We start from the raw sequence: 27,828 nt of genomic DNA, 5'->3' as shown, positions 1-27,828 counted from the left end.
GGGCGACGGTTCATAGTTTCTGCCACTTGCCACTTTCATGCGCATGGATAGCATGTCAAAAAACATGACTAAGCCCAAAGCGGCCGTAGAGAATCAATCGTCATGGCCCCCTCTGGCACAAGGTTCCGATTGAGCCTTCGAATTCAAAGCCATCCTCAAACCTTATTCACTGACACTCTATCCATCGATCCATCGTGTCCCGTGTGTTCAGTGCTCAGCTTGGCTGTATATAATCTCTTCAACTTCCCCCCCCCCTTCCTAATCATGTGCTCTTCTTAACTTATTCTTCCGCCTGTACTGTACCTATTGCAACCAGACTGGCTGAGAGAACCCGCACACGCAAACTACGAAATTCCGCACCGTGGTGACTCGTCCGTCACCGGCCTCGCATCACCATGCATTACATTCGACTGCTGCGTGCTCCAAGAATGCAGGTTGACGAGGGGGGCATGCAAGCAGAGCTAGTATTCACAATCACGACTGACCTGGGGGAGTCATTTCTGTGCCCGGAAAAGGCTATTGACCTGGTGGTTACGGCACATGTCACCTCAGTGTCGGAGAATTCATCATGCCTTCTTACCAGGAGGGGGGCCCTGCAGTGGAAGGCTGGTAGACGGGTGTGTAAACCTGTTTTTGAGTTTCCTCCCATGATTCAGCAGGCTTTCATAAATGGAGACTCTGTTGAGCTGTGTATCAGCCCCGACTCGGACCTGTCGGGCGATGAGGTTGAGAGCATTCTCAATTCGTCCATAAAACGCGCCAAAAAGCACGCGAATGGCCTCATTGTGCCTGTTTGGGTCGGCATGAGCGGCCCCGAGGTGGATTTCGACGTGTCCACTCGCCGTATTCGCCTGACGGCTCCGACCGAGCCAGCACAGTTTCTCGAGATCGAGGAGGAGATTGGTGAAAGCATCGCCCGCCACATCTGGGATGCGGGCGTCGTCTCGCTCTGTGCCGTTGTCGGCGCCTACAAGTTCCCCAAGCTCGAAACTAGCCAACATCCCTGCATGAAGAAGCTTCTCAGCATCCTCAACAACAAGGACGGCGTCAGCGTTCTTGAGCTGGGCTGTGGTGTGGGAATTCTTGGCATTGGTCTCTGCGCCGTCTATCCCAGAGACACGGGGGAATGCACAATCTTGATGACGGACGTGGAGGAAGCAGAAGGCAGAGTGCGCAATAACATTGGGCTCCTGCAACAGCTTCGCTCTGGTTCGGATCTCGGCTATGCACAAGTCATGTATCAGAACCTCGACTGGAACGAGGCCAAGGACGGAAGCTTTCAAGGACAGATTCAGTACCGGCGCTGGGATCTCATCATGCTGAGCGACTGTACGTACAACGTCGACATGCTCCCCGCCCTCGTCGGCACCTTGTCAGCCATTCACCGCGCGAACCTGGAATTCACTGCCGATGATGAGACGTTTTCAACAAAAGTATTCGTTGCGACAAAGCCACGCCACGCGTCGGAGCGGTCTTTTTTCGACCTTATGGCTGCAGACGGTTGGACCAGGGAAGAGAAACAAGTCCTGTCGCTTCCTGTCCTGAGTGGAGAATGCGAATCGGTAGAAATGTACCTTTTCGAAAAGGCAAAGGCATAAACGGCTGACGCAGTGTGTCACTCGTTGAAGCTCGTATGACAAAGAGTCAGTACATGTATCGCCAAGGACGACAATCTTTGTCGATGCTTTGATCCGTATTTACGGCCTGGTGGCTGGCTCTCTGTGGTCCACACACCCGAAGTAATACAACTAGGTCAGTCTCGGTGCTTTGTGACACCTGCAAAAGCAAGGAACACCAATGCCAGGAATCGATGTAACGCAAGAAATGCAGACGACGTCTGTCACAGGACTCACAGCTACTATGAATGGGGACGGCACCAAATGAGCTCGGGAGTGTTAGCCCAGCCTCTGTCCAACACTAGCTGTGTTTCACACAAGGTTAGATTATTGCCATTGGTATTCGCAGTACTTGAAGAATCCTCAAAGACCCTGACGGGATGGGATTATGCTCTACCTAAAACAATCTGGTTACACAGTGTTTGGGATAGTTTATTGGCCGGGGTGAAGCAAGGCGCATGGGCGCATTCGAATCGTTTTTATAGACTCGTAGCATGAATGAAATACCTTGTACGTCACCGTACAACTTGTCCACTTTGTTCATCTTATTTTGAAGCTGTGCCACATTGCTATTCGTCCGCATTAGCTGCGGCAAGACGTTGAGGGAGGAAGAATTAACGTACGGTGGCCAGAGACCAGTAAGCTGGTGGTTTCGGATGGAATGACGGTTTGGTGCTATTTACGACGTGCGGACTGTCTTGCCCTCCAGTTTGCAACTTGACGGATAAGCCTGGCAAAATAAAGATGGTGTCTGTTTTGAGATGGAGAATAAAGCAGTCTTACGTCGTGGTCAATCGCACGACGGTTACCACGTCTTCCTCATCGTTATCCATCAATTCCTGCAATTTTTTGGGAAGCGGCTTTCGGACGGGTAGCTTGTCGGGATTAAATGGCGGCGGGCGTAATTCGGAAACGCTCGGCTGGTTCCTCTTGGAATATTGTGATATACACCACGGCGACTTCATGGTACCTTGATGGCGGGAGCGTGCTATGGGCAGAGTGGACGTCTGATTGCCGTTTGACGAGGAGAAATCCATCGAATCCCAGGTCTGAAGGGACTGTGAAATATAGTGTTTGCAAAGTGTATGCCACTCCCGCCTCGGCAGAGTCCGAGGGTAGACCGATATTTGTCCGTTTGGCGTGCCTGTACTTATTATGGAAACTTGGGCTTTTGGAAAGCGACTTACATTTCTGGCGTAGACTTGGCCCGGCTGGAATTACCGAGTCCCAGAATCATGAGCCCAGCGTCAAGTGCAGTCCAGGAACGGGTGTCGACTCGATCCATGACCCGAGCCCGTAGCCATCAGAATGGCCAGAAACAAAGGCATCCGAGCGAGGCTGAGGGTCGTCACTGTGCACTAAGTTCTCAGAGACGCCGGACGAGTCGGGAGAAGGTCTCTGGGGAAAGCTCGGAGCCGTGTCCTACGATATTCACCGTCGGACACGGCACTCGCACCGTCGCCGCCCTCGTCCACGTCCTCCAGTCCGCTGGCGTGGCCAAACTCGTGGATATTCGGTCCTTTCCTAGATCCCGTGCAAACCCCCAGTTCAACCGTGACAGCCTCGTCTGCTCGGCGGAATTGCGGGCAGCCAACGTGGACTATGTATGGCTTGGCGACGCCCTCGGAGGCCGGCGCGGCTCGGTGCAGCCTCGCGTCGAGCAGCACACGGCCATACGGGTTGCGGCTTTTAGACATTTTGCGGGATACATGAGCACGTTGGCGTTCCTCGAAGGCGTGAGAGAATTGAGAAGCCTGGCAGAGGAGTCGCGGGACCGTGGGAACGGAAGGGTCGCCATCATGTGTAGTGAGACTGTGTGGTGGCGGTGTCACAGGCGCATGATTGCCGATGTCTTGGTGGTGAAGGGGTGCAAGGTCGAGCACTTGGGCATTCGTGGCGGGGGGCCTGTGAATCACCGGCTATGGGATATTGCTAGGGTAGGTGACGATGGGCATTTGGTTTATGTTGGTTGTCGTGTGCGGACGGCTCCTGAGTGTGATCGGAGAGCTTGAAGGAACGGCAAAAGCATCCATGGAAGTGTGTACTTTACGAAATTGCGAGGTGCTTTTCAACGGATAAGTTGGCTACAGCTGAAACATGGCTTCAATACTAGATGAATCCTTGGGAAGAAAGTTCAAATACACCGAGAGCGATATCTGGCCGGAAGTTCTATAAAGGAGGCCCAAGTTCCAACTCTGTAGTTACATGGATTCAATCAAGGACACACACTCGGTTTACTCCCTAGCTGCAAGACGACACTTGTATCAATACAACCACATCAATCCAACAGCGTAAATGGAGTCACGACCGTCACTGATAAGTTATAACCAGCAGCAAGTGAAATCGACGGTGGACTCACTCGACACGCACAGCCCAGTGCCTCCATTGCGAATGCTCATCTTCCATTCCAGCACCAACAATCTAACAATCTTGGACCTGCAGTGCCAGCAACTTGCGTCTAGCTAGCCTCAGTATCGACCCTTTGCTCCAGCTCTGTTCCGTCCCGGCCGTGAGTCCCACAGACGACAAGTCCTGATCATCCGCACAGTCGACGAGCACGTCGAGCAGCATTCCAAAGTCGTGGCTCAGCCTGCTGCGGTAGTTCTTCTCCACCTCGTTGTGGCAAACGCGGAAATGTGCCTTGCCGTGCCGATTGATGGCTGCCGGCGTGCCACGCGGGCATGCTTCGCCGCCGTCCGACTTGGAGCGCCGACTCGCCCGCCCCCTTTTGGACGGCGTCCTGCCGCTGGGCCTGTTTCCCGCACCGCCCGCCGGGGACGATGCGCCAGATGCGGAGGGCGAAGGCGGCCACGGTCTTTCGGGGGTGAGGCCGAAACCGCCGGGCGCCTGGCTCGCGCTGGGGCGGCGTGGTGTTTCGAGCGGCGGCGCAGGAAGGGAAGCTTCTGGCATTTGCAGGAGCTGGGGGTCGCTCAGTGCTGAGTCGGCCGGCGAGTAATGTGGCAGATTCATGAGCCAGCTCGCGTGTCCTTTGCGTACTTCCGGCTCGGCCGGCCATGACAAGAAAGCATCGAGGTTGTATGGGTCCCAGGGCGCTGAATCTACATTACACGGGGGGTAATATGATGTGTAGTCGTTGGGTAAGATGGTATTGGAGACGGGCGTCTGGTCTGGGTTTATGTGGTGCGAGCTGTAGGAGCTAGGATGCCATTCCTGTTGCTGGCCGTTAGCAAGGTCCCGTTTCTACGAGTGAAGCGAGGCTCATAAAGAGGAATGCTCGTCATCGTACCGGCCAGTGAGCCCACGCATCGTTCCACGTTGGAACCGTGGTTGAATCCGTGGCCATCTGGTAAAGATCCATCCATGGCAACCAGGAGTTTCAGTCAAGTGCCTGAGTGCGGATAATGTCTGATTGAATTGGGGTACTTTCCGACAAGGTAGGTCATGTATTCATGAGAAGACGGGGACGCCAACTAGCAGTAATTGTCGCTTCGTTCAGAAAAGACTTGTAATAGTCCTGCCGGGGATGTGAATGGGCTTTTAATAGTATAAGATAGTCCGCGACTTATATTCACGTCAACCGCCGAGACACCCGCAAGCCGTGGGTTCCCGATGCGTGCCATGCAAGTTCCCTGAGAATAACTTGACGTTTGATGGCCGAGACCGATAACTATCTTGCCGTCATCCGACGATATATTACCATGTTAAATCCGGGCCGCCAGGCAATTCAACAGCTCCGACCAGGCCCCGAACTCCGAGAGATTGCCGGCCCAAAACCCAATCACATTATCTGGCGTCAACTAGGCGCAGAGCTGGCTTATCAAATAGCAGTGCCAATTCGTGTGCGGCAATGTCGCGGGTGAGATGGTGTAGGAACACCGGAAGCCCGAGTTCTGACCCAAATTCAGTACTGACCATGTTTGCCACAGTTTGCTGTCAACTCTGACAGTATGTAGCAGCAAGGTCAATAGTCGTTATAGAGGGCTGGGTTGACAACTATGTGGCTGGGCGGGAGCTCGGGAAGTTCGGACTATTTGGACCTGGCTTGGGCTAGCACAACGGGAGTTGTCTGGACTGCCCAGGAGCGTAGCAGGTTCAACCAATTAGGAATAATAACTAGGTCTGACCAAAGTTGGCGTGTCTCCCCGATTCACACAGAGCTTCCGTGTGAAAGCAAGTAGTTCCGGGCCCGGGTGTTGGCTTCCAAGTATAGCCCGAGCTGCTTCTTGATGGCATGTCATGATTCAATTCTTTAGAACACACGACCCTTTAAACGACTTCAACACTCAGTCCAACATGAATAACTCGGCCAAGTTTCGGACGCCTGGGGAGGAACAACTCGGAGCCGCGTGAAGCTGCAAGTATTGATACAAAGATAAAGGCCTTGACTCACAGACGACAATACAGTACATTTATTACTCAAGAATAGAATTCCTCTTGTAATCGTGACACTACATGTCTGAAAGAATAACATGTGTGCGGCCAGATATAAAATTCTAGGCCTCGAAGCTGCTTAGAAGGTAGGGTTCCCTTACAAGCTCATCTTCACCGCAAATGCGACGCAACAAGACATCTGCAACAGAGCATCCACATGGGGCCATCGGTGACTGGGGTGACTTTGTAGACTCGGAGACGAAATGTGAGATTGAAGCATCGGCTAGAGGCTCAGACCGATACAACCAGAGACCATACTATCCCGTCTGCACAAGATTCCTTGCTCATAGGTATTACTCCGTACATGGAGCATAAACCGGGGCGTTGCTGGCTTTTCGGCCGTTTGTACGGCGCGAGATACGCTCAACAAGAGAGACGTCTCCTTCAAGCCCGGGTATTCGGCAGAGGATGAATACCCGATGCATATCCAGATTATCGGCTCTACCCGAGATACGTGTCCCGTCTCTTATGGTACCGGGATGCTCTCCTTCTGCGGATCCCACGGCCACCACCGGTTTCTCGTGTTTCCCCTTGCAGAGTGCAAATAGCAGAGATTGCGCTCGTTCAACGCTTGTTGCCGCCTGTATGTCGGCGGTTAGGCATCTGCTGCAAGGCCTGAAATGTATTGAAGATGCTGCCTTTGATGCAACCCCGGTGCATCAGATAAAATGCCATGGAACACAAGTGCATTCTATAAGATGTATGAACTATGCATATTTGCCCCTGCAGGCGGAGCTATCCAGTTTACAAGCCGACCGTCTGTCTGGGCTGCTCTAACGGGCGCGATGCAGGTCACTGAGATGCAAGATTTGGTCTGCCTCGCAACTGTATTCTTTCTATTTTTGGGCAGCGGTAGACATACAGATGAAGCCAAAGTCGTAAGCGGCCAGCCGAGGGGGGCGAAGAGGGCATTCGCCTTGTCCTTGCCAACCGGACGCATTCCGTGCGGGAGGGGGTATTCGGGTGCAGTAGCCGGCACGAAAGGAGTACGGAGTAATACGGAGTATAAATGCTGGTTGGTGACAAGGTCCCTTGTTGGCTCTCGACTGGCCAAGGGTGCTTCGCCCCCGGCACCTGAACTGGCATTGCATTGGGTATGGGTGTGACGCTTGAAGACGAGGGTTGGAAGGGAAGCCAATGCAGGTGTTACCGCGACATGGAGTTAAAGCCACCAAGTCTAGAAGCAGTAATATTAGCGCTGAGTGCAAACCTTGATAGTTTCTTGCGCTGACTGAAAGGTACATACATACATATGTAGGGTTGCTATATCCGTCTATCGCGGCAGCCAAGTACTGCCCTGAGAGAGAGACGACTCGAGGCATGAGACATGCTGCATACTGGCTCGTACCAAAATGAGCACTCGTGTCGGTTCAACGTTTTCTTTTCGCTACCGTAAGTCCATCACGTGGCGTTGAACATTGGCGCCCGCGATACGGCAAGCCACCACGTGCCCGGTGAAACCAACAATGGTACAGCCGGTGTCTTGTTGGGCTAGGGTATATGTACAGGCTCACGGAACATGGTCGATGAGTGAATAAAGGGACAAGTTCTGGTTGAATCTCGGTAACGAGCCTATCTCTTTAGATGCTGAGTGGCTCGTGGAGACTCGCTTACCTAAGAAGATTGTATGGCAGAGGAGTCTCCACGAGCCAGTCCTCATCCAAAGACATTCGTTGTCCCCCCTTGGACAATGAACGTGCTGTGCTGGTGGCTGCTGGTCCGTGCCAGGGTAACTTATAATGCCATTGGATGCTGTCCATGGGTACCAATTGCCATCACCGGGGAACTGAAACACACAGACAAAGAAGCAAGTCCAACAGCGAGTTGGCAGTGGTCGGTGTGAGTCACCTCTCTGCATGGTCCCCTTTGTTTGTGTTTCTCCGAGTGACTCACTAGCTACTACACAGACATGACACGCATGTGCTGTGTATGCACGCCATGGTCTGTGAAGCGTCAAATCCATCGCTGGTCATGGGGGGATATGCCTCGATGGAGCATTGAGTTGGTGGTTGGTTGGTTGATTGATTGATTAGACAAGGACCGTCGGTGACTCATCTAGTAACGACAGAGTACGTGCTAGTGCTAGGACTAGTGCTAGTACTACTAGTACTGCTACTAGTACCAAGCGTTTTGGAACTTTCAAGTTGGCCGTCCGTTGGCCGCGGGTCCCGCTTTATTTCCGTCGCCAAATTGTTCCAACGTTTCCGTCTTGCGTCCGAATAACCCTCCCCGATGCGCCGACTATCCCTTTGCATGTGCGCAGGTCCAATTGATGTATTTAATCTACTTTTTTTTTATGATACTTGAGGATACTTAAAGATACTTTTTTATAAGTACTAATAACTAATATATTTTTATGTACTTAGGTATCTTTAAAAATCCTAGTAACTTTTATTATTGTATAAACTCTAAGTATATATATATCTTTTAAATAAGTAATTACTATTGGCTAGAACCCTGGTCCGTTGCAAAATTGGACCTGCGCACATTCGAAGGGATGTACTGTGAGCCCACCGGTTGCTTGGTAATAATGTAATCCGCCGGGGAAAAGAGAGCACTTGAGGGAACAAGGTGGTTGTGGCAGCTCGCGACTTCGGCCTTGACCTAAACGGCGGCGCATTCGCCAGTTCCGGGACGCCAAGACTGACTATATTGTAGATCCTGGACATCAATTTCGCGCCCTTTGTCATATCACTGCTAGTATTTGTCCTCCAACTCCGTCTTCACCATCTGCCTACATGTCTCCCCCACATGCAAAGGGTCTGGTCCGTCCACATCCGCGTCCACATCTGCATCCACGTTGCCTGGCGCCATGCTGCCGACCCTCCTCCATGGTGTTTCGTTAAATGCCCCCGAGCCGCGCTGCCCAGTTTGATCCCGCCTCTCTTCCCTCCACCGCCATCCATATCCATACATACGCACGGGGAAGGCGTAGGGCCGGCATAGTATCCTTCAGTATCCAACTTGACTCTTCGAGGCGTGCCTTCCCTGTGGACATTCTGGCCACCTGTCACTTGACTTCATCCGGCCGGACTTGTATCAATCCAAAAAAGGAAGGAAGGAAAAAAATCACAGCCCTCCTAATTATCATCACCACAACACCAACACTACAACAACTTCTAGGATCTGCTTTCGCCTCTTGAACGATTCGATGGGACGGCAGCCGGTAGAGTAGGATATATGGCACACCATTCCGCGGTTGGGCAATCCGAGGCCCAAAAAGGACGACATGCACCCACATCCCGATCTCAGTCTCCGGATTCTGCATTGACCGCAGGCGACAACCAAAGTATTGGAAACCATGCCGCTGGCGTGCCGTATGGTGTTTCTGTAGAGCAGGCCGAGGCTGATTTTGTGCAATTGCAAAGGGAGCTCACGGGTGCTTCTCGAGCGAGCCGTAGGCGCAGCGCCGTCAAGAACATTGACCCCGAAAAGGCAGCTCCCGTAGACTCTAGAGGCACAGATAATGAGTCCCTATTTGACCTCGAAACTGTCCTGCGCGGTAGCCTCGCTGCTGAAGAGGCCGCTGGGATCAAGCCGAAGCACATTGGGGTCTGCTGGGATGGATTGACGGTCAAGGGCATCGGCGGCATGGCCAACTACGTCCAGACATTCCCCAATGCATTCATCAACTTCTTCGACGTCATAACGCCAGTCATCAACCTGTTGGGCCTGGGGAAGAGACCGCCCGAGGCAACCCTTCTCGACAGCTTCCAGGGCGTGTGCAATCCTGGAGAAATGGTCCTCGTCCTGGGCAAGCCGGGATCCGGCTGCACGACATTCCTCAAGACCATTGCTAACCAAAGGCACGGATACACCAGCGTTCAGGGAGACGTCTTTTACGGCCCTTGGACGGCCAAGGAGTTCACTCGCTATAGAGCCGAGGCTTTGTACAATGCCGAGGACGACATTCATCACCCGACTCTTACAGTAGAACAGACGCTGGGGTTTGCCCTCGACACCAAGATGCCCGCCAAACGGCCTGCAAATATGACCAAGGACGACTTTAAGGAGCATGTCATTTCCACCCTGCTCAAGATGTTCAATATAGAGCACACTAGAAAAACGGTTGTGGGCGATCATTTTGTCAGGGGCATCTCGGGTGGCGAGCGGAAACGAGTCTCCATTGCAGAGATGATGATCTCCAATGCCTGCATCCTGTCCTGGGATAACAGCACGCGCGGTCTTGATGCCAGTACCGCCTTGGACTTTACAAGATCACTTCGCATTCTGACCAACTTGTACAAGACGACCACCTTCGTGTCCCTGTATCAGGCATCCGAGAACATTTACAGGCTCTTTGACAAGGTCATGGTGATCGACGAAGGCAAGCAAGTCTACTTTGGTCCTGCCAACCAAGCCCGAAGCTACTTTGAAGGACTCGGATTCGCTCCAAGGCCTCGACAAACCACACCGGACTACTTGACCGGCTGCACCGACGAATTCGAAAGACAGTACGCGCCGGGATGCTCCGAAAACAACTCACCTCACAGCCCGGATACTCTGCGCGAAGCATTCCGCAAGTCCAACTACCAGAAGAAGCTCGAGTCCGAGATTGCGGAATACAAGGCCAACTTGGACCAAGAGAAGCACAAGCACAATGACTTCCAGATTGCCGTCAAGGAAAGCAAACGAGGCGCTTCCAAGCGATCCGTCTATCAGGTCGGCTTCCACCTACAGGTATGGGCCCTTATGAAGCGGCAGTTCACTCTCAAGCTCCAAGATCGGTTCAACCTCACGCTTGCATGGGTCCGAAGTATCGTCATTGCCATTGTCCTCGGCACGCTCTATCTCAACTTGGAAAAGACCTCTGCCAGTGCCTTTAGCAAAGGCGGTCTTCTCTTCGTGGCCCTTTTGTTCAATGCGTTTCAGGCGTTTTCCGAGTTGGCATCAACAATGTTGGGCAGGGCGATTGTGAATAAGCACAAGGCCTACGGCTATCACAGGCCCTCAAGCCTGTGGATTTCACAGATCCTGGTGGACCAGGCGTTTGCTGCGAGCGAGATCATGCTATTCTCCATCATTGTGTACTTCATGAGTGGCCTAGTGAGGGATGCCGGCGCGTTCTTCACCTTCTACCTCATGATCCTGTCGGGAAACATTGCCATGACGCTATTCTTCCGAATCATCGGCTGTGCGAGCCCCGACTTCGATTATGCCATCAAGTTTGCTGTTGTCATCATTACGCTCTTCGTCACAACCTCCGGGTACATCATTCAGTATCAGTCTGAAAAAGTGTGGCTTCGGTGGATCTACTGGGTGAACCCGCTTGGCCTCATCTTTAGCTCACTGATGCAGAATGAATTTCAACGCATTGACATGACTTGCACCGCTGATTCGTTGATTCCTTCTGGGCCGGGATACACCGATATTAACCATCAGGTCTGCACGCTGCCCGGCTCCAACGCGGGAACAACATTTGTTGCAGGGCCAGATTACATTGCACAGGGCTTTTCGTACTACCCCGGCGACCTGTGGCGGAACTGGGGGATTGTCCTGAGCATCATCATTTTCTTCCTGATTCTCAACGTTGTGCTCGGCGAGGTGGTCAAGTTTGGGATGGGAGGCAACTCATTCAAGGTTTATCAACGCCCTAATAAGGAACGCGCAGCCTTGAATGAGAAGCTGCTAGAGAAGCGAGAGGCCAGACGCAAAGACAAGTCGAACGAAGTTGGATCTGATCTAAGCATAAAGTCGGAAAGTATCCTCACATGGGAGAATCTCAACTATAATGTCCCGGTCCCCGGAGGCACACGCCGCCTTCTCAACAATGTATTCGGCTATGTTCGACCTGGTGAGCTGACGGCTCTCATGGGCGCCTCGGGGGCCGGCAAAACGACCCTTCTCGACGTTCTCGCTTCCCGTAAGAACATCGGCGTCATCACTGGTGACGTTCTCGTCGATGGCTTCAAGCCTGGCAAGCAGTTCCAGCGATCAACGTCGTATGCCGAACAACTTGATCTGCACGAGCCGACGCAGACTGTTCGTGAGGCCTTGCGGTTCTCCGCCGACCTTCGCCAGCCGTATGAGACCCCCCTGGCCGAACGCCACGCATACGTTGAGGAGATCATTGCCTTGTTGGAAATGGAACACATTGCAGACTGCATCATTGGCACCGCGGAAGCTGGTCTGACTGTCGAGCAGCGCAAGCGAGTCACCATCGGCGTTGAGCTTGCTGCCAAGCCAGAGCTTCTCCTCTTTCTGGATGAGCCCACGTCCGGGCTTGACAGCCAGAGTGCGTTCAATATTGTCCGATTCCTCAAGAAGCTCGCTGCGGCAGGACAAGCTATTCTCTGCACAATCCACCAACCCAACGCTGCTCTGTTTGAAAACTTTGATCGGCTCTTGCTCCTCCAGCGTGGCGGACGGACCGTCTACTTTGGCGACATTGGTGAAGACGCTGCCATCTTGCGGGCATATCTCAGACGTCATGGGGCCGAGGCCGCTCCTACGGACAACGTCGCCGAGTTCATGCTCGAGGCCATTGGTGCCGGCAGTTCGCCTCGAGTTGGTGAGCGTGACTGGGCTGACATCTGGGACGAGAGTCCCGAACTCGAGCGTGCCAAGAAGGCTATTGTTGAAATGAGAGAGGAGCGAAAATCCGTGGCTCAGCACGCGAACCCCGACCTGGAGAAGGAATATGCCTCGCCGGTTCACCACCAAATCAGGATCGTGGTTCGCCGCATGTTCCGCGCATTCTGGCGCACGCCAAACTATCTCTTTACTCGGCTGTTCAGCCACTTTGCCGTGGCCTTTGTTTCCGGCCTGACGTATCTCAACCTCGATACGTCCAGATCCTCGCTCCAGTACACAGTCTTCGTCATCTTCCAGGTCACGGTTCTGCCAGCCCTCATCATCTCCCAAGTGGAAGTCATGTTCCATATCAAGCGAGCCCTCTTTTTCCGCGAAGCCTCATCCAAGATGTACTCGCCCATGACCTTTGCCACGGCTATTGTCGCCGCCGAGATGCCGTACTCGATCCTGTGCGCAGTCGTCTTCTTTGTCTGCCTGTACTTTATGCCGGGCCTAGACCCCACGCCTTCACGAGCCGGCTATCAATTCTTCATGGTTCTCATCACCGAAGTCTTTGCCGTCACCATGGGCCAAGGCCTTGCGTCGCTGACGCCCTCGCCCCGAATTTCGGCCCAATTCGACCCCTTCATCATCATCATATTCGCTCTCTTCTGTGGCGTCACCATCCCGGCGCCCCAAATGCCAGGCTTCTGGCGCGCTTGGCTCTACCAACTCGACCCCTTCACCCGGCTCATCGGCGGCATGGTAACAACGGCTCTGCACGGGCTCCGGGTCGTTTGTACCTCGTCTGAGTTGAACCGCTTCACGGCACCCAGCAACATGACATGCGGGGAGTACATGACGCCGTTTTTCGAGCGTGGTGCGCCGGGATATCTCGTCAGCAATGATACGCAGAATTGCGAGTATTGCGCGTACAAGATTGGTGACGAGTTTTACGGACGGCTCAACATGTCGTTTGATAATCGGTGGAGAGATTTGGGTATTTATATAGCCTTTATTGGCAGCAATCTCATCATTCTTTTTACCGCGGTACGTATATTCTGTGCATTCTAGACCTGGTAGAGTCTCTGGTGCTAACTTTTAAAAAAAAAAAACAGAGTCGATTCTTGAACTTTAATAGGAGGTAGTTGCGTCGTACAAGTTGAGCATTATAGACTGCGACTTTTGCATTGCATGCAGCGGAGTACATGAGGAATAATAAAAGTTCAAATGGATGCGAAATAGATGATAATAGAGACTATAAATTTTTATTACCATTTTGTTCAACCTATCCCAATATTCGTGCCGGCACTGCATCAGGTAGGGGGCCCAATTGTACAAACACCATGTGCCTGGTCGTACCCAAACGAGAGAACCGTAACGTGCTGAAGGAAACACCGTAATACTAGAGACTCTACAGGACGGCATCAAGGGAGATACCCAGGTATCTGATGTTGCAGAACCGGAAATGCGACCCTCGTGTTGTGGTCGTGGCGAATCTTGGCCTGCAAAAGTGGGCCGTTGGGCTGGAGGATGGGCGACGACCCGATGAGATCCACGCCATGTTTCAATGAGACATCTCATGATCTGACGACTGCTTTTTGTCTTGGCTTATCCGCATTCTGCTACCATGAGACGCCGTCAGGCTGTGACGGCTTCTTTGCATTTGTATATGACCTGCCTACGAGCCACCTAGCACAAACTCCCCAAGACCATCCTCAAGAGTTCAAGACACACGGGCGTCATCCGAGGACCTCGGCTTACGAGTTTCCCAACGTTCATCTACAAACATCACACACTCACCATTTTAGCATCAAACATCAAGATATCAACATGTGCATAGTGCTCTTTACCACGGCGCATCCCGACTACCCCCTCATTCTGATCGACAACAGGGACGAGTTCATCCTGCGCCCGACATCCCGGCCTCACTGGTGGACGCACCCAACCTCTGGCGAGCAGGTGCTGTCGTCTCGAGACCTCCAGCGCGCAGAAAAGGGCACCTGGCTGGGCATAACCAAGTCGGGGATATTCGCCGTCCTGACCAACTACCGCGAGGCCAACGCCCACGACGCCAGGCACCCCGTCCACGGGAGGAAGAGCCGCGGCGCCGTGGTGACGGCCTGGCTGGCCGGGCTGGGGGGCAGCATCAAGGACGGCGTCGAGCACCTCGTCAAGGACGACGGCGTCAAGGGCGTCGGGGGGTTCTCCCTGGTCTGCGGCCGGCTGAGGAGAAAGGGGGAGGGCGTGGCCATCGTCAGCAACAGGGCCGGGCGCGCCGACGAGGTGCCCGTCGTGGCCGAGCAGAGGGGGGAGACGTGGGGGTTGAGCAACACCACCTTTGACGCCGAGGCCGCGTGGCCAAAGGTCGAGCTGGGCACCAGGATGCTCCGCGAGGCCGTGGCGAGCGCCGTCGAGCACAGGCACGGCGAGGATGACCTAGTTCGGGCGCTGTTCGGGGTGCTCGACACCGACACCCTCCCCGCGGCGCGGCCGGGCGCGAGCTTCGAGGAGCTGACGGGCCTCCTGCGACACACCATTTTCGTGCCCGAGGTGGGCGACGAGAGCCATCTCGAGTCCATGGAGGCGGCGCGCGCAAAGGGCAGGGCGGCGTGGGTCGCGGACGAGGGCAAGCTACGGGCCGTCGAGGAGATTCTGCTGGAGCAGCAGCCCGAGGTGAGCGCGCAGGCGGCCAACGGCTTCGAGACGGGCATGTACGGCACGCAGAGGCAGACGGTGGTGCTGGTCGATTGGGACGGAAACGTAAAGGTCGTGGAAAGGGCATTGTGGGATCGCAACGGACATAGCATCGCGCGCGGGGACGGCGACGTCGTGTTTGAGTTTGCCATTGAGGGTTGGGACGGCGACAGTCACGACGACGGACAATAAAACCTGTCGAATGGGCGGCGGACTACTAGACAATAATAAATGGTTTCAAGATGGACCGGCTTTGCTTGCTCGTCGTCAAAGGAACCAAGGCAGCGTGACAAGATTGAACAATTGGGGAGAACATTGGAGAGCCTGCGCTGAATGGCGGGCAGCTGCCGACGACTGTTGAGCTGCTTGCCCGCCACCTGCCATTCACTCCAAGCAAGTGAACTCTGCGGCCATTTGATAAATTCGCCTTCTTTTTTCCCCCCTTCTTCTTCACTTCCCCAATCATCTCTGCAAGAATTACCATAGCTTCCGGCACCCGCGTTCATCGTTCATTGTCCACCTCGCCCGCGGCTGTCGTGTTCAGCGGTGGCCGTTTGTCCGTAAACAAACACTTTTGACGTCGTCTGAAACACGCTTCTTCATTGACGCCACGTCGAAGATTGTCGGGTTCAGCAAGGTGTAGACAGGCGCGTGTCCTGCCGAGCCGAACGCGATAGTCTGCTTGCACTCTTCTATGTTCGGGCTCGTTTGGCTGCTACTCATTGTCTCGACTTGCTTAAAAACAACGCCATCTCAACCGCATTCCATGGATGTGAGGCCAGAAACAATTCAAGTTTAATTTTTTTTCTCTTCTGCTCTTTTTTTTTTTTAAAAAAAAAAAAAACAACTCCCCAGTCGCCTACTATAGAAATTCCAAGGGCGGACATTCAACCTCTGGCAGATTCATAGTGACGTCAATACACCATCATGCACAGACGTACACACGCAAAACGACCCGTCATATCAGCACCAATTGGTCCTGTTCAACATTTGGACGGATCAGGATTCAGTGGAACTGAGGCCTTGCAGGGCGGAGCTTGGGTCGACTACTGCGAGGGCAACCGAAGCTACATGGCATGCAACCCGAGCTCTTCTTCGGACTCGCTTGCCTCGCGTAAGTCTCGACGGGTCTCTCAGAGCTTCCCGATTACGGAGCCCCCGTCCGCGAGCCCGACGGTTGTCGAGTCGGACGTCAGCGCTCTTACTCGGATACAGACAAGTAATTCTTCCAAGGCGTCGCTGGGCAAGAAGTCGGCCTTCTTGTCGCTTTCGAGGAGGTCGTCGTCGAAGCAGTTCCCCAAGTATACCCTGGAGGCGCGTCCAGAGTCGGCTGACAATGCTGAAAACACCCTGCCTTTGAAAGGGCTCGAAAATGATGCGGATTCTTCTATTCCTAGGTCGATGAGAAAATGGCACAAGTCGAAGGCGCTGAAGATGCTTCAATTCAAGACGCCGTTTTCGAGAAAGGCCTTGGCCGCCATCCAGAGTCTCAACCCCGATCATCCGCAGCCAGACGAATCTGAACTGAGTGCTTCGGGTTCGAGATCCTCTGAGTCGACCCTGGCACAATTTCCTGGGAGCGATACTCGCCCAAGCCCTCCTGCCAATACCGCTCCTAAAAAACCAGAGAGCGAGCCACAGGACGGCATGTACTGGGCCGGCCGCTACAGAGGATATCGTGATAGGTTGTTAACCGACATGCTTAATAAAGGCTCCTTCGATGCATCTTCATCACCACACAACACCAATGGCCGCTGGCAGACTGGCCCGTCGCTGGCTTCTCCTGATCGCTTGACATATCTCGCTTCGTCAAAGACAACATCAGCTCTACCAACAGTTGCATACGACCCCAGACCACGTCTACCTGATGAACGTGATGTTGACCAACGTGTATCCAAGCATCTAGAGTCTGAGTGCACTACAAAAGTGGCGCAAGAATCGTTCAAGGATTACTACGCTCTTTATGCATGCTTCGAAGGTGGATGTGCTCCGTATGGCAAAGGCCAGAAGAGCGGACTTTTTGCTGGTGTGGTCAATCGCTTTGAAAGTGACGGCAAACGACGAGAGCCAAAAATCAAGGAGCTGACAAACTCGAGGTCAGGGGCGGTTGGCATTACTCCTGGCCGTGGAGTGTCAGTATACTGAACGCTTGTTGGCTTAAGCTTGTTTTGGAGACTAGCTGTTTGGTGTGTTTTGGAGTGTTATTGGCTCTCTCGCTCGCTGCTTGTTTTTCTCTGCCGGGTGGAAAGCAGATGAACAATTGGTTGTATCGGTTTCATCTTTCTTGTCTGAATAACGATTGGGCAGTGGATTGGTGTTGGATTTTCGACTTTTTGTCACATTCTTTCGAGGGAAAACGAAAAAAAAAACGGGTTTACACGGCTTCCTTTTGTTTTGGCGACGGCATCATATTGGCATGGCTCATGAAACTGGCTGGTCTAGTTGGCCCTCGGGCGTATCGTTGTAAAATTTAGAAGGATGTGAATTGCTTACGATGGCTTTGCTTCGCGGGCTGAAGCAGGCATGTGTGTATATTAGGTGTAAAAAAAGGGGGGGAACCAGGCATTGGTAATCATGCTGCTAACTAAGTTTCATTCTTCTCTATTCTGAGGCCTCATGCTCAGATCTTGTTGATGGCAGTCTTGCTGCATCTAAGCCTGTCAACTGTATACAGTGTCCCTTGATATTGTATCCAACCCGCCAAACGCCGCTCCCAAGTTTTTTTCTTCTTCCTGTCCCTCTTCCCAAAAGGGTACAAGGCTGTCTTCTAACCTGGGCAATATTAGTGAGCAAAAGCACTCTTCGCCTATTCGATACGCTTCCTGCTCTTCAAATAATCCCTAATCTGCTCGTACTTGTTGGCAAAAAACATGCCCGACTTGTCGCTCCTCCAAACCAAGACGCCGATTTCCTCCGCGAACCGCGCGGTATCCAGAAACTCCTTATGGTCCTCGAAATCACGAAACAAGAAGCCGCCCGTCGTCTTCATGCGTTCGTTTTCCAGCTGCCATTCCAGCTGCCACAGGCGAATCTGGTCGACGACGGTGGGCGGCAGGATGGGCTTGTTGGCGAGGGCGGCGCTGCGGTGCATCTGCTCGTGCGCATGGGCGGCCAGGTAGGAAATGATTTGGTCGGCGCTGATGCCAAAGTTAATGGCCTGGTGGATGGAGGTGCGGGTCACGCGGCCGGCGACCATGTCTGGGAACCGCATGTTAAGCTTGCAGAAGAGTGCGAGGACGGCAATCTGCAGCGTGGACTGGGTGTAGGCGTAGATGCGGTAGTTGGTCTCGACGATGACGCTGCCCTTTTGGTCGGCCGAGGGGCCGAGGGGCCCGCCCGTTCCGCCAGAGCCCGAGCCCGACTGCGATGAAGGGCCGCCGGCGGGGGCGGTCGTCGTCGCGGCGGCGGTCGCGGCGGCCACGCCCTCGCTAATGGTGCGCAGGCTGCTCCCGCCGCTGGTAAGGGTGGTGGCGAGCCGGGTCGGGAAGAACATGGACCGCTTGTGCTGCGGGATGTAGATGAGGCCGAAGTCGAGGAGGGAGGGGAGCATGTTCTTACGCTGCTCGGTGAGGGCGTTCGTGTCGTAGGCGCGGCCGAGCTCGAGGCTCGCCAGGACGAAGAGGAACGAGAGCATGTCGACCGTCTCGAGGCCGGCCGCCTTGTTGGTCTCGCTGGCCTCGAGCCAGAGCAGCAGCAGGGTCCAGACCTGCGCGTTTGGCTCCTGCAGCAGGAAGGTGAAGCCGGCCTGCGTGATGCCGATGGTGCCGTTGGGGCGGCGGTCGACCAGCCTGCCTGCGATGAGGAGCTCCTTGACGCTCTTGTTGGGGCCCGACACGTCGCCCGTGCTCTTGTATCCGACGCTGGAGACGACAAAGTGCAGAATGTCCTCCCACCTCTTGCGCGCGTACCGGTCGAGGAAGGGCGTGTCGATCTCGGGTGGGACGAGGAGCGTTGACGGCACGCCAAACGAGTTGTGTTCGCCTCCGCCGGTGAGGGCCAGCCGCAGGGAGTTTTTGAAGTTGGTTGTCAGCTGCATTTCCTGGGGCTTCTCCTTGGACGGCATGGAGATTTGGATAATGTGGAGGCCTTTGAGGGTCGAGATGGCATGGTCTCGCTGTCTGTTTTGCATTCCGGTTTTAGATGATGTTCGAGGGTGTCACCGCCAGAGGAGCCTCATGGCTTGGTTGGGAAAGGGAGGTGGGTTTTCTTTTACCTCTTCGCGTCTGGCTTCACCCAAAGGTCGAGGTCGCTGAGAGGCATCGGCTTGGGCATGTAGAGGATGCGCATAACGAGTGTCTTGGCTGGGCAAGGTGACCGAGTTAGCAGCCAGTATATGATGTATGTATGATGTGTAGAAACATGCCAGCCCAGCTTCCAGAGAAGAGAGAAATGTACCTAGATGCGGCAGCATGCGCCGGAAAATGGCAAACGCCGTCGAGGGCTGCTGGTACAGCTTTCTAAAGGTGGTGCCGGGCAGCTTCTCGAGGTAGTCTGCGAGCTGCAGGGATGGCGCTGGGTTGACGGACATTTTGGCGGCGAGACCAGTCCGTCGGAAAATATGTCGTGTAGCTATATCATCATAAGCTGAATTGAGGCCCGCCGGTGGGAAGAATGGTCATGAAAGAACGGCCGGGCGAGCGAGTGAGCACAGTTGAATGTGGTTCAGACGTCGTGGTAGGTGAAAGATTACATGTGCGGTGCGGCTGCGTGTGTCCGGGTGATGGTCGGAGAATAATTGCTTAGCGCGCGCTTCTTCCTACTAGTGCCGCCAACGCCAACGCCAACACTTGCCGTCCGCGTCCGCATCTTCAATTGATGCAACATTTGAACGGTCTTCTCGTCCTACGGGTGGGCTTAAATGCATTCACTACAAGTAAACCGTGCTCCATCTCTCCTGCATCGCCACGCTACTTCAGCGAAGCACACACTCTGTCCAGCAGCTATAATCAGCGAATAGATGACACTATTCATAAGCGTGTGAGATGGCAAATCTTGAAGCCGGTCACTTTTTAGCGGCTTCCACACAACTTGACTCCAGCACTTGCCATTAATTATAGGACGTAGTCTTCTTCGCCTTATTTATTTAGCCTTACTTCTCGCCCCGTTCCCCATCACCAATAAAATCAATCCCGCCGCCAGCTAGATGTACGTACCTGCTCACCCCAACTCGATTTTATTCGTTCTCCGATCCGCAACACCCGACCTCGAACCGGGCACGCATGTGCAGGGGCTCCGTGCCTGCGGCCCCCGAGAAGCGGATACCACCCTCGCAGCTTACCCGCGCAAGCTCAGGAACGGACGCCCAGCCGCCGACCTCAAAGGCTCAAACCCTTATTCTACCCCCGTACAACAGCCAACCACCAACACAATGGCCAAGAAATTATCCCCTACAGCCTTCACAAAAGCCGTATGTTCACACCCACGCATCTCACCTCATCAGCGGCGCTAATTCCCCACAGGTGATGCGGTCGTTCATGGCCGACTCGGGCCTAGAACCGAGGTGAGCCGGCCCTCCTAAGTCCTCACCCCACGCCACGCACCATATCCCAAGTTCATCTCAACCAGCAAAAACAAAAAAACCTCTTTACACAATCATACCCTCTGACGCCTTACACCGCAGATTGCTAGGCCCAAGAGTAAGCTCTCATCCAAAGCAAGCCCCCCCCGCCAAACCTAACAAAGTCCAGCTGCGCATTGTGAGCGCGCAACCCGGCCGCGTCGACTTCGAGCTCGACATCCACAAAGACCACACAGTTCGGCTCCCCCCCAATGTTCCCCCAACAAAACGCACTGATAAACTCACGAGAACGCCGTAGAACCGCCTCAGCACTCTCCACGGCGGCACGCTCGCCAGCCTAGTCGACCTCGGGGGCTCGCTGGCCGTCGCCTCCACGGGCCGCTTTGCGACCGGCGTCTCGACAGACTTGAACGGTAGGCCGAGCCTTCTGAAATTTCGCAAAACATGTACTTATCAGTGGTTGATTCATCCCCCCCTCTCGGCATTAGTCACGTACCTTGCGCCTGGTGGGAAACCGGGCGACCTCCTCAGGGGCACGGCCACCTGCGACAAGAGTAAGAGCACTTTGCGCATCCTTTGTTGCGAGGCTGACGCGGGACGTAGTTGGCAAGACGCTCGCGTTTACAACGGTCACATTCACCAACGGCAAGGGCCAATTAGCTGCCAGGGGCAGCCATACAAAGTTTGTGCTCTTGACGGCGGAAGAGTGAACAAGGAACGTCTCCTTGCTAATCGCGTCTAGGTACGTCGCTGGCACCATGGGCCCAGACGGCCCGTACGTTGCACCGCCAGGGTTTTCTGAAGATGTAGACTAGATTGAGTTCAAGGCTAAATCATAGATATGTGTGTACATGATACTTCTAGTAGGAAATTCGTCCAACATAAGGTGTCCCCTTTGTGTATACTCCATGCAAAATATGTACCACCCAACGCCTCAAACTCCGCTGCTCCGATTCACCCATGACCCAATAGACTGTGTGTGTGGCAATAAAAATACATACCGAAAAAAAGGTAGTTTTTTTTTCAATTCCCATGACCTCAACTCTTCTCATTATATGGCAAAGGCTGTGACTGCGGTGTTCTCCCGTCTGCTTGATGATAAAGCCCCATGGCGTCCGCGTGAGGGGGCGGCGAGCCAGACAGTGGTCTGCCATCGTAGCCTTGTTGCACGGGCAGCGCAAACGACGGGCCTGCTTGTGCTTCCTCGCCGGCACCGACGGGAGTGAATGCCAATGCGTGTTGTGGCACAGGTTGAGGAGGAACTTGGTGGCGAGCGCTGTAATAGTCGGGGGGTGAATCATCTTCGCCCTCAGCTTCCAACGTTTCCCGTATTTGCTGCTGCTCTCCCTGCAATGGCGGCGGGTGCACTGGGCGGCGGGGGATTTCGTGCCGAGGCATCGGTGCGGGTAGTATGTGCTCGCGGGACGTGACTTGCAGCATCTCGTGCATTTGGGGTTCCTGCATGTTGGGCTCTAGGTCTGCTTCACTTGGCTGGCTAGTACCGCGCGAATAGCTCCGAGAGCTTTGCTGAGGTGAGATGTCTAAAAGACCTGGTGTATAAGGCTGCTTCGTAGACCAGAGGCCGCGCTTCTTGCAGCCGAGGGCGAAAAGAACGCAGAAGATGACCAAGGCCGGCCAGGTATCTGCAATCACATCTATCACGGTGAATACCGAAGGCGGTGTGTTGGTGGCGCCGTCGCGAGGTTTGAATGCTATGGCATAGCCCACATTGTAGGAACCACGCAATACAAGGAGCGAATCGCATACAATGAGATACGTACTTGCCTGTAGGTGGAAGCACAAGACGTCAATACAAATTAAGAGGTGCGATGTGAGAGTTTCAACGACGTCACTGTTTCAACATACCATTGCAACACGCTTGTCTCCTCGGCAGCGCACCTTTGTGATGATGGACTTGACAGAGATGCACACCACCACAGCCAGAGCCATACAATACATGGTCAAAGACAAGAGTTGGGACGTCTTGCCCAACTCCAGCTGGCTATACGATGATCCGACGTAGGAGTGGTCATACCCGATACGGCTGCTGGCCAAACCAAAGGCGGAATAGAGGTGTTGGCCGATAGCAAATGCGACGACGCTCAGAATAGAAAGGACACCGGCCAGTCCATAGACAGAGAAGTGGAATATCTTATCAGCGAGCTGGACTGTTCCGGGCATCACAGCGCCATCGCCATGGCTCGGTTCCGTGTTGTGCGCGACGAGGATGCCCTCGTCGAGTCCGCTGATGGCAAGTATGAGGCAAATGTCGGAGAAGTTTGTGAGTACGGTGCCGAGAAGATCAAATTCGACCTGGACAGGTAGAATGTCTTTCGAGTGGATGGAATCATAGTTTGGCAGATAGAGATCGGAGAAGAGGACGGCGAGTAAATGTACGACGAAACAGGAGAAGCCGGCCCTGGCCATGGGTTAGCATATAGAGGCAAAAACCCCAAGACTGAGAGTGCCTCTCTCTGCCTTGTGTGTTCCCGTAGGCGGCTAGAAAGCCCATTGTCATGCCTTGACTTGCTCGGCAGACATGTGGTACGGCAGGGGCGCGGGGGAAAAGACTGGATGGTGCTTACAATGAAAACAAGATGAAACCTGTTTTAAACCAGAGCAACCAATGCCGAGCAGGATCCTTCTTCCGGCGAACGATGCACAGCGAACAGAAGAAAATGACAAAGGCGGGAAACGAGGTCAGAAAGAGCAAGACGCAGGCAGCGATGACCCAGACCAACTGGTAGCTGGAATACATTGCTGGACAGCAGAACAGTCCCAACTGTCGTGGGCGCTAGCTTGTCAATTCATTCGGGGCCGGATGCAATGGCCAAGGGAGGCAATGTTGATAAATGGACCTCGGCCTTGTATGCAGGATCGTCACAGATCCGTCTTGGTGGTGGTGCCTTGCAAGTCTGTGGATGCAGAGAAGAGGAGGAGGGTTGAGGGATTGACTGCAATAGCAAGACTCAAGTCAAGACTCGAGAGCAAGTCACAAGTCGTCAATCAGCCATGGCGCGAGTTCCCCTGTCGGGCGCCACACTCGTCGACAACGGCGTTGGGTCAGTTCAATGCATGATGGAGCAGACTGGCTGGACTTGGACCGGCGAGTCCACTGGGTCACGAGCTGATGGCGGCATGTGGGTTCAAATGTTGCTGCCGTTTGGTAGGTAGGACTAGTAAATATGCTTCATTCGACCCTAGCCAGCTGTGTGATGTGCCGACGGGCGACGGCGTTTGGTGGGCGGGCTCGAGTCGAGATGGTATGGAGAGAGGCGAATGGGCTCGTCGCCAGCTCGTCAGCCCCGTAAAGCCGACATGGAATCGACGTGGATGGACATGGATAGCTTGGATGGCGTCTCTGGCCGGGGATCCAAGACGACGGGTCTGGTGGCCCATCGATGGCGGAAACAGTCAACAGGCAAGGCATCCTTTTGTTCTGTTTCGAGCCATGTCTCGGTGCATCCTCCATCTCGCTTTTCACAAGCATCTACCAATGGAGGTGGCCGATGACGAGCCTTGCATGATGGAGGGGGATGCGTGGATCAACGAAACGGGGGGACGAAGACGCCAAATGCCTGCCTAGGGAGGTGGTTAGTTGCCTGGTTCTTGGACCTCGATAATGGGCCGTTAAAGTGTCAACTGGTCAAGTCTGATTTTTTTTTCTTTAGTCTTGGCATTAAGTCTGGTCCACTTGCTTCTCGGAGCCTTGCCGCCTTACTTGCTTGTGCTTGGCCCTCCCAGTTATGAACATTGAACTAATTAGCAGGGAACTCCATATAATTATGACATTTGTGTAATATCGCTCACGACGGGTCATGCTGCCAGCTGCGCAGGCATGAGCACGCAGGATTAATATCATAAATCGCACATCCTTGATGCAAGGCACGACCACCAAGGCAGCGCTTCAACAAAGACCCCTGCGATTATAGATCCAATTGGACCAAATCCGCTTCATAACCCCCAGAGTCCCTATTATGCATATCGAAACAGTATCAGTCAGTTCATAGGGGACAGAACCAGCCGATGAGAGTCCCACCAATGACAAGGCAAGGGGGCTTGCCTACGATCCGCCGACTTGGTGATAGCGAGTCAAGCACCCTGGGACTTGAATTCCATGTGAGATGCCAGGCATATTGTACGGGTCATGTACATGCGCGGTTCCCCGCTGCTAGTTTTAGTACTTTCTGGCGGCTAACAGCTGGGACTTGTCGCCATCTAGCGACTGGAGCGTTTTTGCCGCTTGATACAGCCTCTCACGATTCTCTCAATCTCGTTGGCGCGGTAAATATGCAGTCAAGCTCTTTACCCGCGCCACAGTTGTTTTTCTTTAATCTCCAACGAGTCGGCTTTATTCTTTGCGGAATGGAAACGCAGTGACCAGTTACCAACAATCCCCGGTGCATTTCAATTTTTTCATAGCCAGTCCTCTGGGCTCTTTAATAAGAGCAGCCACCAAGGCGAGTCGGCTGAAAACTGTGCTCAAGGACGGCAAAAGAAGCACGTTAAATCAAGGACAAGGTTCAAAATAAGAGCGGGCGACGGCGGTGGCGTCCTTGCGCGTGCCTGGTTGGGGACACTGGAAAGCAAAAACGGCCAGGCTAGAAGCATCAATGATGCTGGACGTCAAGGGGATTGAAAACGCCAGTGAGCCCAGCGAACACGGACAGTGGCTGTCTGGTGCGGCAGGAGCCAACCATTAAAGTCCACATGTCAACACTGAGCACTTGACAGTTGGCCGCCGCAAACGCCTCCAACGCTAATGCCTCAGGCTCACCATCCATTCCGCCCTGATATCCGTCACCCTATTCTGTCATCGCGTGACGTCACCGTCTTCACTGCCGCCCTCGAGATGCCATCAAGTCCTGTTCAGCACCAACACAGTCAAGCACGTCACTATGAAGTAGTCCCTCATTCTGGGACTGTTGGTGGCATGATCCGAACAGCTGTCCCAGAGCGATAAATAAGTAGCTACCATGCAGAGCAACACTAGACAGTAATTGATGCCACACGCCTTCATGCCAATGCTGCAAAGCCCAGCAATATGACTCTCACAACCGCCGTGTCGGACTTGTTCCAGTCTATTTACGAGCTATTCGCCTCGATCCTTTCCACCATCTACGCCGTCATTCATGCCGCATTCACCACCGTATGGAATTTCGTCGCCAGCATTCTGAGCCTGGTGCAGAGCATTGTCCGGGAGGCTGTCCACTTGACGGGCGGCGTGGGCAAGTTTGTCGCAAGTGAGTCACTTGGCCCTGTCGTCATTTCGCGTGCGGGCATTGATGCTATTTTATTCGTATTTTATTGCACATGTACATATTTCCATGGAAAAGGTCTCATGCTTACCATGTTTAGGCAACTTTGTTGCGCTCATTGTCGGCGGATTGCTCGTGTTTGCATATCTGCGTTTCTCCGCCACGCCGTCTCGAGCCGGGCCTGTCGCGCAGAAGAAGACGCGGTAAAGACGGCGGCAATGTATACCTGCAGATCGGAGACATGAAGCGAGGGATATGGCAGCAAATGATGGAATTTTGTATTTCCTCTCCTTTCTTTTGGTTTTGGTACTATACAACCAGGTATTTTAGGTAGCACACATGTAGTTTCCTTTCACCAGCCAGATGTCTTCAACTCATGCACCCGTACAGCCCAATACTGTATTATCAGATTTTACGCTTGCACGATACTCGTATCATGCTTGTAATTTCACTTTGACTACAGAGCGAAACCATCCCCCCCGTTAATACCCCCGTACAGCGAGCATCACCACAAACGTTCTGGTACTAGTACTCCATCCCATGACAAGCCAGACCAGACACATTCATCTCCTTCCTCCTCTCTAATCAACCTTCCCTCCCGCCTTCGGCCCGCCCCTCTCGTCCGTCCCATGCCACCAGTCCAACACGCCTCCCAGCCCCCAAGCCCAACACCCCAATACCGCCAAAATAAACATTGAACCGCTCATGATGCCGGTCGTGCTTCCTCGCCAGCCCACGCAGGAAATCGTAGCCGCTGTGCACCGTCGCCGTCTCGACGAGCTGGCACGCCACAAACACCCACATGGTCACGACGTGCACGCGCAGCAGCATCGGCGGCAGCGCCACCGGCAGCACGTTCGCCAGCAGGTGCTCCGCGGGGTGCGCGTACTGCGAGGCAAAGGCCACGGGCGCCGTGAAGCGGTGGTGGACCTTGTGGACGCGCTGGTAGAGCCAGCGCACGTGGAACAGCCGGTGCGCGTAGTAGAAGAGCACCTCGCGCCCGGCCGCGCAGAGCGCCGCGTCGCGCGCGAGCTCCGCCGCCGACGGGAGCCCGGGCTCCACCCGCACCGCCGGCCCCCGCCCGTGCCTGTCACCCGACGACCCGTACCAGGCCAGCGCCGCCTGCGCCGCGAGCACCATGGCCTGGTTGCGCAGCGAGACGAGCGCCGCGTTGCGTATCTCCCGCGCCGTCGGCTGCCTGGGCGCCGGCTGGATCTTGTGCCGCGCCGAGAAGGCCGGCGCCAGGGCGTCCAGCGACACGAAGAACAGGCAGGGGAGCCACCAGAATATAAATTGCACCACCAAATTGCCTACAATGTCGATTGTGTAGGGGTCGTGCGTGGCCACCAGCTGCGCCCACAGCTGCGCGACGTTGAGGGCCACCGTCATGGCGTTGACGGACGTCAGAACTGCCTGGTCGGAAGGACGGCGATTCGAGTTTGGCAAAACAGAATAGTGTGCCGGTAGAACTGTGGCTCTTGACGCAGAGTTTCTGTTTTGGCAGCTTCACATCGTGCGTGTCAACGCTTCTCGCCCGTCACGGTGGCAATCGTGCCTATTTGAAGGTTTGGCTTTTTTTTGTCGGGATTTATCCGAAGCCTTTGCCTCGGGCGGGGGGAAAGCCCACCGCTCAAGTAGTATTTCACGTGTCGGAATGATTCCGGTAGCCTGGCTCTCCTGCCGTCGACCGCCTCCCTTTGAACGTGCGCAGGTCTAATGGCTGTGGCGGCCCAGGGTTCTGGCCAATGATGAATACTTGCACACGAGATTCATAAACTTACTAAGAAATTATATCAAGTGTTGTTTTTGTTTTATTCTCTGGACAAATAATAAT

At 54.1% G+C, this 27,828-nt stretch overlaps 10 protein-coding genes across 10 annotated transcripts; 6 read left to right on the top strand and 4 right to left on the bottom strand.

The window, feature by feature from the left end:
• Positions 1-395: 395 nt before the first annotated feature.
• Positions 396-1,598, top strand: MAA_02363 (UPF0665 family protein c; the record flags this gene model as incomplete). The annotated part of the gene is made up of 1 exon (XM_007820361.1): positions 396-1,598. The coding sequence occupies one exon, from the start codon at positions 396-398 to the stop codon at positions 1,596-1,598; it is 1,203 nt and encodes a 400-aa protein (XP_007818552.1).
• Positions 1,599-2,851: 1,253 nt separating this feature from the next.
• MAA_10693 (uncharacterized protein) lies at positions 2,852-3,628 on the top strand (the record flags this gene model as incomplete). Its single annotated transcript, XM_011412411.1, has 1 exon — positions 2,852-3,628. The coding sequence occupies one exon, from the start codon at positions 2,852-2,854 to the stop codon at positions 3,626-3,628; it is 777 nt and encodes a 258-aa protein (XP_011410713.1).
• A 524-nt stretch (positions 3,629-4,152) lies between these two features.
• MAA_10692 (ubiquitin-conjugating enzyme) lies at positions 4,153-4,632 on the bottom strand (the record flags this gene model as incomplete). Its single annotated transcript, XM_011412410.1, has 1 exon — positions 4,153-4,632. The coding sequence occupies one exon, from the start codon at positions 4,630-4,632 to the stop codon at positions 4,153-4,155; it is 480 nt and encodes a 159-aa protein (XP_011410712.1).
• A 4,556-nt stretch (positions 4,633-9,188) lies between these two features.
• On the top strand, positions 9,189-13,595 carry MAA_02364 (ABC-2 type transporter; the record flags this gene model as incomplete). Its single annotated transcript, XM_007820362.2, has 1 exon — positions 9,189-13,595. The coding sequence occupies one exon, from the start codon at positions 9,189-9,191 to the stop codon at positions 13,593-13,595; it is 4,407 nt and encodes a 1,468-aa protein (XP_007818553.2).
• A 759-nt stretch (positions 13,596-14,354) lies between these two features.
• MAA_02365 (ser/Thr-rich protein T10 in DGCR region) lies at positions 14,355-15,410 on the top strand (the record flags this gene model as incomplete). Its single annotated transcript, XM_007820363.1, has 1 exon — positions 14,355-15,410. The coding sequence occupies one exon, from the start codon at positions 14,355-14,357 to the stop codon at positions 15,408-15,410; it is 1,056 nt and encodes a 351-aa protein (XP_007818554.1).
• A 735-nt stretch (positions 15,411-16,145) lies between these two features.
• Positions 16,146-17,363, top strand: MAA_10691 (S-adenosyl-L-methionine-dependent methyltransferase; the record flags this gene model as incomplete). Its single annotated transcript, XM_011412409.1, has 1 exon — positions 16,146-17,363. The coding sequence occupies one exon, from the start codon at positions 16,146-16,148 to the stop codon at positions 17,361-17,363; it is 1,218 nt and encodes a 405-aa protein (XP_011410711.1).
• A 661-nt stretch (positions 17,364-18,024) lies between these two features.
• Positions 18,025-19,746, bottom strand: MAA_02366 (transcription factor tfb2-like protein; the record flags this gene model as incomplete). The annotated part of the gene is made up of 3 exons (XM_007820364.2): positions 18,025-19,336; positions 19,432-19,519; positions 19,614-19,746. The coding sequence occupies 3 exons, from the start codon at positions 19,744-19,746 to the stop codon at positions 18,025-18,027; spliced, it is 1,533 nt and encodes a 510-aa protein (XP_007818555.2).
• Positions 19,747-21,774: 2,028 nt separating this feature from the next.
• On the bottom strand, positions 21,775-23,163 carry MAA_02367 (uncharacterized protein; the record flags this gene model as incomplete). The annotated part of the gene is made up of 2 exons (XM_007820365.1): positions 21,775-22,521; positions 22,603-23,163. 2 exons carry the CDS (start codon positions 23,161-23,163, stop codon positions 21,775-21,777), a joined length of 1,308 nt encoding a protein of 435 aa, XP_007818556.1.
• Positions 23,164-25,780: 2,617 nt separating this feature from the next.
• Positions 25,781-26,201, top strand: MAA_02368 (uncharacterized protein; the record flags this gene model as incomplete). Its single annotated transcript, XM_007820366.1, has 2 exons — positions 25,781-25,979; positions 26,095-26,201. 2 exons carry the CDS (start codon positions 25,781-25,783, stop codon positions 26,199-26,201), a joined length of 306 nt encoding a protein of 101 aa, XP_007818557.1.
• A 378-nt stretch (positions 26,202-26,579) lies between these two features.
• On the bottom strand, positions 26,580-27,383 carry MAA_10690 (uncharacterized protein; the record flags this gene model as incomplete). Its single annotated transcript, XM_011412408.1, has 1 exon — positions 26,580-27,383. The coding sequence occupies one exon, from the start codon at positions 27,381-27,383 to the stop codon at positions 26,580-26,582; it is 804 nt and encodes a 267-aa protein (XP_011410710.1).
• Between the last annotated feature and the right edge of the window lie 445 nt (positions 27,384-27,828).

Source organism: Metarhizium robertsii (genome assembly GCF_000187425.2).
Source record: "Metarhizium robertsii ARSEF 23 chromosome Unknown MAA_Scf_1, whole genome shotgun sequence".
NCBI lineage: Eukaryota > Fungi > Ascomycota > Sordariomycetes > Hypocreales > Clavicipitaceae > Metarhizium > Metarhizium robertsii.
This window is presented reverse-complemented; position numbering and strand designations above follow the sequence as displayed.